The sequence below is a fragment of the Mya arenaria genome, chromosome 4 (assembly GCF_026914265.1).
Source record: "Mya arenaria isolate MELC-2E11 chromosome 4, ASM2691426v1".
NCBI lineage: Eukaryota > Metazoa > Mollusca > Bivalvia > Myida > Myidae > Mya > Mya arenaria.
In genome coordinates this window covers 67,303,087-67,314,845 of record NC_069125.1, presented here as the reverse complement: position 1 = coordinate 67,314,845, position 11,759 = coordinate 67,303,087, and the positions used below count along the sequence as shown (strand labels likewise).

The 11,759-nt window shown below is 43.4% G+C and overlaps 1 protein-coding gene across 2 annotated transcripts in view; it reads left to right on the top strand.

Moving 5' to 3' along the window:
- Positions 1 to 219: 219 nt before the first annotated feature.
- The window catches only part of LOC128231750 (thiosulfate sulfurtransferase-like), a 12,158-nt gene continuing 618 nt past the window's right edge, over positions 220 to 11,759 (top strand). The window contains exons 1-7 of one of the 2 annotated variants that reach the window (XM_052944924.1): positions 220 to 337; positions 7,036 to 7,197; positions 7,367 to 7,568; positions 10,514 to 10,609; positions 10,881 to 11,001; positions 11,171 to 11,263; positions 11,442 to 11,566. In XM_052944924.1, coding sequence (XP_052800884.1) covers positions 7,070 to 7,197; positions 7,367 to 7,568; positions 10,514 to 10,609; positions 10,881 to 11,001; positions 11,171 to 11,263; positions 11,442 to 11,566 — 765 coding nt within the window. In that variant the 5' untranslated portion in view covers positions 220 to 337; positions 7,036 to 7,069. The remainder of the gene's footprint in view (positions 338 to 7,035; positions 7,198 to 7,366; positions 7,569 to 10,513; positions 10,610 to 10,880; positions 11,002 to 11,170; positions 11,264 to 11,441; positions 11,567 to 11,759) is intronic. The other variant, XM_052944925.1, reaches the window with a different exon arrangement.

The window sequence follows — 11,759 nt, the reverse complement described above, 5'->3', positions numbered from 1 at the left end:
ACAACAGCTGCGCCAACTTGTGCGTTTCCGACGTTCAGGCATCTTTTTGCAACTATTTGTCTGGACAATAAGGAGGGTGACGCGTATTACTTTAAAGACCTAAATACAGTCAAACTTAGTATCAACTCATGTGAAAGCTATATATCATATTCAGCAAAGTCACTCATCCATTTAAGTGGCGATACAGTAAGGTTTCCTCCCCTTTAAAGGGTAATGCCACTGATGTTTACTTTTAAGTTTATTTCTTATCAGTTTGCAACAAATATCCTTATGAGTTATATTAACAAATAGGGTGAGCTCCGACGGATATAAACGTGCTTAGATATTTATGTTTCAGGTAGGTCAAAGTCTAAAATAATAGACGAGTTATACGGGATTCTTCTAATCCCTGATGTAGTAAATGGACGCGAAGGATTTGCCATATCAAATATCGTAAAAAAAATCCGTCAACGTGCAATTATTTGGACTAAGGTAGGTCGGAAATAGAGTCAATAGTCCGGTAACTCGCGGGTTCTGAAGCTCAGGATTGATACTCAAGCTATTGTACAGTTGTAAAGATTGTTTTTTGATCGGACAGTTGCATCAAAAACAGTCTGAAGTACCTTGAAATGAATATAAATGGCTTCGGAAGGGTCTACCTCTTTTTACCCTGGGCATGAATGATTGATAACCACTGGTAACTAGGTAAACTGTATAATGTATTAGTTATACATGTATTCATCACGGCATAACCGGCTTAAACCGACTATATATAACATTATAACATACTAATACATTTCAATAAAATGTTTAGATCTTGAAAGATAATGAATACATGAAAAATATTTATCAGCGTTCATGGGAGCGTAACGTTTAGAGAGATTAATCCATCGAAATGCAATGATTTCAACCATGGTCTCAACTAATATATTATATGATTTAATGGGGCTTGGCAAGTAGGTAGCTACGATCATAAGCCTTCAGGGATACTTTTTATCGTTTTGACATTTTTTATGTATTCCAGTCTTCCTTAGTCATAAAATTGTCAAAAAAACAAACTCGCTGAATGCCATTTGACTGGACAAGACAGGTCGTCGTTGACATGCATACATCATGTTGATGGAAACAAAACCACCCATGGCTCCATGACGACAACACTCATCCCGGCCACTCCATAACTACACCACTCATCCCGGCCGCTCCATGACTACACCACTCATCCCGGCCACTCCATGACTACAACACTAATCCCGGCCACTCCATGACTACAACACTCATCCCGGCCGCTCCATCACTACAACACTCATTCCGGCCGCTCCATGACTACACCACTCAACCCGGCCACTCCATATCTACACCACTCATCCCGGCCACTCCATGACTACAACACCCATCCCGGCAAATCCATGACTACAACACTCTTCCCGGTCACTTCATAACCACACCACTCATCCCGGCCACTCCATGACTACAACACCCATCCCGGCAAATCCATGACTACAACACTCTTCCCGGCCATTCCATAACTACACCACTCACCCCGGCCACTCCATGACTACAACACCCATCCCGGCCACTCCATGACTACAACACTCAACACGGCCACTCCATGACTACAACACTCATCCCGGCCAATCCATGACTACAACACTCATCCCGGCCACTCCATAACTACAACACTCCTCCCGGCCACTCCATGACTACAACACCCATCCCGGCCAGTCCATGATTACAACACTCATCCCGGCCACTCCATGACTACAACACCCATCCCGGCCAATCCATGATTACAACACTCATCCCGGCCACCCCATGACTACAACACTCCCCCCGGCCACTCCATGACTACAACACCCATCCCGGCCAGTCCATGATTACAACACTCATCCCGGCCACTCCATGACTACAACACTCATCCCGGCCACTCCATGACTACAACACCCATCCCGGCCAGTCCATGATTACAACACTCATCCCGGCCACTCCATAACTACAACACTCCTCCCGGCCTCTCCATGACTACAACACCCATCCCGGCCAGTCCATGATTACAACACTCATCCCGGCCACTCCATGACGACAACACCCATCCCGGCCAATCCATGATTACAACACTCATCCCGGCCAGTCCATGATTACAACACTCATCCCGGCCACTCCATGACTACAACACCCATCCCGGCCACTCCATGACTACAACACCCATCCCGGCCAGTCCATGACTACAACACTCATCCCGGCCACTCCATAACTACAACACTCCTCCCGGCCACTCCATGACTACAACACCCATCCCGGCCAGTCCATGATTACAACACTCATCCCGGCCAATCCATGACTACAACACTCATCCCGGCCACTCCATGACGACAACACTAATCCCGGCAACTCCATGACTACAACACCCATCCCGGCCACTCCATGACTACAACACTCTTTCCGGTCACTTCATAATTACACCACCCATTCCGGCCACTCCATGACTACAACACTCAACATGGCCACTCCATGACTACAACACTCAACATGGCCACTCCATAACTACAACACTCATCCCGGCCACTCCATGACTACAACACTCATCATGGCTACTCCATAACTACAACACTCATCCCGGCCGCTCCATGACTACAACACTCATCCCGGCCACTCCATAACGACAACACTTATCCCGGCCACTCCATAACTACAACACTCATCCCGGCCACTCCATAACGACAACACTTATCCCGGCCACTCCATAACGACAACACTCATCCCGGCCACTCCATAACTACAATACTCATCCCTGCCACTCCATGACTACAACACTCATTCCGGCCACTCCATGATCATAACACTCATCCCAGCCACTCCATGGCTACAACACTCATCCCGGCCACTCCATGATTACAACAATTATCCCGGCCACTCCATGACTATAACACTCATCCCGGCCGCTCCATGACTACAACACTCATCCCGGCCACTCCATGATTACAACAATTATCCCGGCCACTCCATGACTACAACACCCATCCCGGCCACTCCATGACTACAACACTCATCCCGGCCGCTCCATGATTACAACACTCATCCCGGCCACTCCATAACGACAACACTTATCCCGGCCACTCCATAACTACAACACACATCCCGGCCACTCCATAACGACAACACTTATCCCGGCCACTCCATAACGACAACACTCATCCCGGCCACTCCATAACTACAATACTCATCCCTGCCACTCCATGACTACAACACTCATTCCGGCCACTCCATGATCATAACACTCATCCCAGCCACTCCATGACTATAACACTCAGCCCGGCCGCTCCATGACTACAACACTCATCCCGGCCACTCCATGACGACAACAATTATCCCGGCCACTCCATGACTATAACACTCATCCCGGCCACTCCATGATTACAACAATTATCCCGGCCACTCCATGACGACAACAATTATCCCGGCCACTCCATGACTATAACACTCATCCCGGCCACTCCATGATTACAACACTCCTCCCGGCCGCTCCATGACTACAACACTCATCCCGGCCACTCCATGACGACAACAATTATCCCGGCCACTCCATGACTATAACACCCATCCCGGCCACTCCATGACTACAACACTCAACACGGCCACTCCATGACTATAACACTCATCCCGGCCAATCCATGACTACAACACTCATCCCGGCCACTCCATGACTACAACACTCATTCCGGCCACTCCATGATCATAACACTCATCCCAGCCACTCCATGGCTACAACACTCATCCCGGCCGCTCCATGACGACAACACTAATCCCGGCCACTCCATGACTATAACAATTATCCCGGCCAATCCATGACTACAACACTCATCCCGGCCACTCCATGATTACAACAATTATCCCGGCCACTCCATGATTACAACAATTATCCCGGCCACTCCATGACTATAACACTCATCCCGGCCAATCCATGATTACAACACTCATCCCGGCCGCTCCATGACGACAACACTAATCCCGGCAACTCCATGACTACAACACCCATCCCGGCCACTCCATGACTACAACACTCATCCCGGCCACTCCATAACGACAACACTTATCCCGGCCACTCCATAACGACAACACTCATCCCGGCCACTCCATAACTACAATACTCATCCCTGCCACTCCATGACTACAACACTCATTCCGGCCACTCCATGATCATAACACTCATCCCAGCCACTCCATGGCTACAACACTCTTCCCGGCAGCTCCATGACTACAACACTCATCCCGGTCGCTCCATGACTACAAAGGTGAAACATTGTTCATACATAAGATGAGTACAAGGTGTGCTTAAGCATTGCATTTGCAGGATAACACACGCAGAAGATTGCTAAAATATGGCGAATGTTGCCAAGCAACCAGGATCAGACTTTGTAAACTACAATTAACATGTTATTGACAGTTTCTAAATACAGACATGGTAGTTGTCCGTGATAAAACTAAACATTATTAAATTCGTGGTATCGGTTGGGATTTCACCTTTCGCTGTAGGACAAGCAAACTCTTCTAGTTTTACTGAAAACACACAAAAAACATTGCGTTTGCCTTAATGAGGTCCATTATATTTATGGATATCCGAATAAAACATCGATGTCGTCTTACTGTAATGGGAACTGACTGCTTTGGCAGCAAATAAATCAACCGACAAATATAATGCATCCCGGTTTCAAAGATACCGCTGGTTCTTTTGTACCAATGTAACCTTGGTTTGAGACCATTAATATGCTGGTTGTTGAGCAAGTGATGGGACCTGCGAGGTCTTGATTACAATCGTAGCGCGATACCAATCGACCACGGATTTGTTCTGAAAACGAATGATTCGCTACTCTGTAAAATTTGAATTGCAAAATAAGAAATACTAGCTATTTACGACGTATGCATTCTAATCAATTGGTTTTTTTTTATTATAACCCTCTACATTTGATCATTCTCTCCAGGCTGCATGTCCAAATTGGCTCGTTTTTTCGATAGTACTAAACACACGTTATGTAAAATCTCTGTTATTTTGTATGAGAATAATGCGCCCGCGATTAATAGCACTTATGTAAACTGATGCATAAAACATCTTCTTCTTCTTCTTCTTCTTCTTCTTCTTCTTCTTCTTCTTCTTCTTCTTCTTCTTCTTCTTCTTCTTCTTCTTCTTCTTCTTCATCCTCTTTTCTTCTTCTTCATCCTCTTTTCTGCTTCTTCTTCATCTTCAAATTAAGTGCATGGTCGTTTTGACGCGTGCAGCGTGTGCATTTAAACGCCGATAAAATCCTGCATATATCTGAGTAGTGATGGTCTGCAGCATCCAAGTTCTGGGCAGTTGCGCCGTGCTCTGACAGCTGGTTCCATATGCGAATACCAGATAGGAAGAAGGAGTGGCGGTACACGTCCGTCCTGCATGCTGGTATAGCATGCTATGGCTATGGCCGAGCATGCTGAGAGTGGCTTGATGCAGGAACATTTACATGATTATGAGGTTGTATGCGATACGGTTCATCATCACCAGTCTGTTGTCAGCCCGTCTCTTTTGTAGATAATCTTAGCCAAGGTTTCATCTGGCTGGTGCTGCTGCTTTTTGTGGTCTTGTAATCTTTCGTGACAAACCTGGCTGCCCTTCGTTGGACATCTAGTTGTTGAATGTTTCTGGTCGTGTGTGGATTCCAGGCGGTTCAGGCGTACTCTACTATTAGGGTTTCATCAGGCTGTTATAGCACTTGACTTTGATGTTCCTTGGTCATATAGCTGGGTTTCGCCGTAGGAAGCTGTTTTGTTTGCCTTATGGATTTAACAGTCCACATTGGCATTCCAGGAGGATTTGTCTGCGAGTGTAACTCCAAGACACCTGCCAGGCTGCCAGGTGGGACTATGGCTAGGTTGTGGCCGTGGATGACATAATTGGCACTGGTTGGTGATCGCTTTCTGGTGATTCTGGCCACTTTATACGTTGAGGGGTTAAATGACAGTGGCAGTCCTTCTCCCACTTCTGCAGGCGATCAAGGTCATACTGTCATGCCGTACAGATTATGACATACGTTCCACTGAAGGTTTATAAATAACAATTGTCGATTAGAATTTGTACTGCATGGTAAACTAATCAGTAACTTGCATGCGACTATAAGAGTTAATTTTCCACGTTATAAACTGAGTCGACTCAAGTTGGGATGGTTGTCAATAATGGTCCTCAGTGTATCCAAGATGGATGCAGCTAATCGGATTGCGTGGTATAAATAACCAACATATACAGTTTATAAATTCAATGAAGTATGACCAAAAGGTGATATTGAATACCATTGATTAGTATTCTCGGGGGTCAACTTTTTTAACGGTACTGAAGGTCATTGATGAACGCCCGGGGCCAGTTTTGGACTTCGATCGGTCTTGCGTTGGTAAATAACCTGTGGTAATTTTTAACGGGGTCAAAATTTAAGGTTACCTGCCGCCTTATAATTAGTATTTGCGTTTATTCATATGGTTTCTAATCTCTGAATACCATTATGTACTATTAAATGTACGCGATTTTAAAGACTTTTTTCATATACCAACCCGTCGTCGGCAACCATGGTTCTACATCCGTTACACTTCGTAGTGTTCTGGGGTATCTGACGATGATACCAATTGAGATACTAGTATATCAGTTTCTTTATGTGTTCCTTAACTTATTTTGACGAGTTTACATAACGTATAAGATATGGTTGTAAATAGTTTAAAGTACACTTAATTAAGATTTGAATACTCAGGTATATAAAGAGATAAGACCACCTCTTCCAACCCCCATCCATCCCCACCCCTAACACAACCACTCAATTAATAACCCTCTTGTACGACGAATTCCGGGTACAATTTGTCTGCCTATGTCACAGTTGGTGAAGCATTTCATGATGTTTACGGTTATGACGTACCGTTTGGCCAAACGCACCTCTATTTCATATATTTCAACTTGTAGAAGGCAACTTTTGACCCAAACGGTACATCCTAAATGGTTCACCAGTACAACGTTAGTCCTTTGTTAATGACTTTTATTCCAACCAGTTGCCGAGGATTTGCAAGTATACATTGAGGAAAAATGTCGGTGCCTGAGCTTGTTAGTTGCGAGTGGTTACAGGGGCGTTTAGCAGCGGGAAACACTTCCGGTCTTGTTATCGTCGACGTCTCCTGGGCAAGCAACCGCGACTGCCACCAGGATTTCAAAAGGTAAGGTACAGCACCACTTCAGACATTCTTCTTTGCATTCTCATTACTACCATTTTGGGTAAATTTGTAGTTGGTAGCTATTTTTCGAAACATAACACGTGCTTGACTTTATTTTTTTTTCGGATGTATTAGTGATTTATTGTCTGATGATCCTGAATCTTTGATTTAGCAAACACATTCCCGGTGCCCAGTACATGAATATACTAAACGCGGACCACAGCGACCTCTATCCCCGAGCTATACCACACGTGGACACGTTCACGGAGATGGCACGTGCTGCAGGCGTAAACGCAGACTCGCATGTGGTCGTGTACAGCAACTCGGACAAAGCCGGCTACTTCCTGTCCGGGAGGGGATGGTGGAGCTTCAAGGTACATGGTTATATTCACAATGCTGACAGGATAATGACTCAATGCCAAATTGCATCTAAACTTGTGAATTATCTACAGAACAATGAAACGCCTCTTACTACATGGAGCTGAAACTACAGCTCCAGCATTTCTCTTATCATCCGATGGGTGCGTATCAGTTGCAGGTTATTATGCCCCCCTTCGAAGAAGAGGGGTATATTGCTTTGCACAGGCATGTCGGTATGTCGGTCGGTCGGTCGGTCCGTCGGTAGACCAAAGCTTGTCCGAGTGATAACTCAACAATTCCTGGACGTATGGTAATCAAACTTCACATGAAGGTTGGGCCTGACCAGTAGATGACCCCTATTGATTTTGGGGGTCATTGGGTCAAAGGTCAAGGTCACAGTGACCTTTAATGGTAAAATAATTTAAAGCTTGTCCGAGTGATAACTCAACAATGCCTGCACCCATGGCCCTCAAACTTGACATGGAGGTCGGGCCTGACCAGTAGATGACCCCTATTGTTTTGGGGGGTCATCAGGCCAAAGGTCAAGGTCACAGTGACCTTGAATGGTAAAAGGTTGTCCGAGTGATAACGTGACAATGCCTGCACCCATGGCCCTCAAACTTGACTTGGAGATTGGGCCTGACCAGTAGCTGACCCCTATTGTTTTTTTGGCTCAATGGGTCAAAGGTCAAGGTCACAGTGACCTTGAATGTTAAAAGGTTGTTCGAGTGATAACTCAACAATGCCTGCACCCATGGCCCTTAAACTTGACTTGGAGGTTGGGCCTGACCAGTAGATGACCCCTATTGTTTTTGGGGGTCATTGGGCGAAAGGTCAAGGTCACAGTGACCTTTAATGGTAAAAGGTTGTCCAATTGATAACTCAACAATGCCTGCACCCATGGCCCTCAAACTTGACATGGAGGTTGGGCCTGACCAGTAGATGACCCCTATTGATTTTAGGGGTCAAAGGTCAAGGTCACAGTGACCTTGAAAACAAACTCGACAATTCTTGGACCTATGGTCATCGAACTTGACATGAAGGTTGGGCCTGCCCAGTAGATGACCCCTATTGACTTTGGGGGTCATCAGGCCAAGGTCAATGTCACAGTAACCTGTAACGCAAAAAAGTTAACAAATCTTCCCCCACTGATATCTCAACAATGCCTGAACCTATGATCATTAAAGTTGACATGGATGTTAAGCCTGACCAGTAGATCACCCTTATTGATTTTAGGATTCATAGAGCCAAAGGTCAAGGTCACAGTGATCTTGAATGGTAAAAGGTTGTCCGAGTGATAACTCAACAATGCCTGAAACCATGGCCTTCAAACTTGACTTGGAGTTGCATCTGACTTGTAGATGACCCCTTATGATTTAAGGGGTCATCGGGTCAAAGGTCAAGGTCACAGTGACCTTGATCGAAAAAAACTTGTCTTGTGATAACTTGACAATGCCTGCACCCATGGCCCTCAAACTTGACATTTAGGTTTCTGGTGACCAGCTGATGACTCTGGATTTTGAGTTCATAGAGTCAAAGGTCATGACGGTCATAACACACTTTATCCTCACACTTTAATGGTCATAATCTTAAAACAGCAACAAATCAGCTGTCATTTCGGTCCATGCATATTTCATTCAATTGTCCATATAATCCTGACAACATGGCGCTCAGGGGGGGGGGGGGGGGAGGGGGGGGGCATAATGTTTGACAAACATCTCTTGTTAAACATCAGATACTCATAGTTGTTCATGCTTAATAGTTGGTAGGAGAGACCCTGTTTTGATAAATCTAGAGAAAAAATGTTTTAAATGTTACGAAATTTGGTACAGGTCATATGATAATACGACACCAAAGCAGGAGTTAATTCACATCAAACTACTGTGGTTTGGAATATTAAATATGACAAAAACTACACAGTATTTAAAAATCAACAGTGAAATCATCAATTATAAAGTTTATCTTAAGATTATTTCACATTTCCTTAAAAGCTTAAATATATAAATACTCTAATCAACTAAGATATGTTTATCAGGAAATTCTACCGATCATTACCCATACACATACGTTATTATGTTATGTTATATTCCAACTAAGGGACTAGTTCATAAATTGCAGAACAATGCTTTCAATAGTTTCCACGTTGCATGATAAAATATGAAGTTTAGTATGCTTTATAAAACTTTACACTTTAATTGATAATGAAACCTTAAATTATAACAGCCCTGCTTATCATTTTGAAAATTTTGATTTTAAATACCAACTCAATCATAACAACTCGGCCATCTCCGAGATAGATACAGGCCGAGGTGTTCCGATTGATATCAACTTCCGCCCAAATAGATGAAGGTTACACGGTACTATTACAATATTCTTTATGTTTCTAAACCTCCTACGCAGTAATCTCCCTTGGCGACAGAAAAAATGCCGAGTTTTGAAAAATTAACATTGAGCTTAATTGTTTGTTCTGAAAATATCATTCGAAAGAATGAACTCCAGATAATTCCCTCTTGATGTATAGTATTTTATCCCCGTTCTATATACTCATATGAGTGAAATGTGTTACAAAAACTAATACAAAATAGAAAGCAAGGAATTCACATAACATGCCGGTACAAATAAAAGGTGAATTTCATGCTATTGAAATCTATGTATTAGACCATTGACTCTATTTCTTCCGAAAAAAACGTATGTTATCATTTTGGTATAATTAAGTTTTAACCGGAGGATTAGCTTGAAGAAAACAACAGAATATCTATAATTCCGGGCTTAAACTATTGTAGCAATATTATTAACCATAATGTCCTTCGAGCATATGTACCCCTAACATAAAAACAATATTATCATTGAAAAAATAACCATTTTCGGTTATCTGCATGCACGTTTTTCTTCTAATTTTATTGCGCCGACTTGATGCTATGCATCAACTTTTTTCTTGTGATTTTATTTGCCACTTCAGTATTTCGGCCACGAGAAGGTGTCAGTTTTGGACGGCGGGTTACAAAAGTGGCTCAGCTCCGGTTTTCCGACCTCGTCTCAGTCGGAAGCTGTTACGGTATCGATGACGATTTGTTCAAATACACGAGTATTTGATATTAAAATGGTTCACTCTAAGTTTTTTACGCAATCTTACCTTGGCCATATTGACGCACATGCACAATGAGTCGAGGGAAATATTATTTTATTGTAGTATAAAATTAATATTTTTCCATACCTATAAATTCAGAACTGTTCATTTGTAATCGGGCATCTTTTGAACCAATCATCATGTTTTATGAGATTCGTATGCAAAATAGGTAAATCGTTGTTGAAATTGTTTCTTCAAGCGCGGAAACTTCTCCAGTCGAGTGGACGCCCTGATGTTGGCGGACTACAAGGCTGTCTGTGATAACCTCCAAGACCTGAAATTCCATCTCGTCGACACCCGGCCCGTCTCCGCCTTTTCAGGTTTGTTATGGATATTGTCCGTCTCACTTCACATAATCTAACCGCCTGACTCAACATAGTTGAAGAAGTGTTCATTGAATTTACTTCACGACAGTGGTACATGCAGAGCTAATCTATGTAATGCCAGTTGTGGAAACACGTTAGTATTCTTTTCCTCTTTTTGTTTCAGAGGACCATATACCTGACGCAGTAAATCTCACGATGGCAAACATTGTAGATGAGGAACAAGGAACAATGAAATCCAAAGACGAAATAAAACAATGTATGAATCCAGCACACCAACTTTAATTGCTATGATCGTGTTTTTTTTCTCTTCCTTTTCTTGATGTTGTTAAGCTGTGTTGCGTAATGGGGCTTATTTCACCAATTCCTTCATTAAAACATTTTGCAAATAATTTGTGATTTTTTCTCACACAACATCCGCCCCCCTTTATTTTCAGTGTTTGAAGTTGCGGGTGTGAACCTTGGGCGCCCCCTGGTGACACAATGCAACAGTGGAATGTCCTCCTGCACTGTCGCCCTTGCTGCAAGACTTGTGGGGGCCGCGGACGTACGTGTCTTCATGGTTAGTGAACTTAATGAAAGAAGTGGTCTTGGATTTAGGCATGATAATAATGATGATGGATATCGTTATGTATTTTATTCCCAATAACATGCACTTATACTGATGATTGTAAAAATATAAACACTGCTATCCACGTTTATTATACATGAATATGTATCAGTGTTTGCTATATAGTGTATACACTCAGATTAAA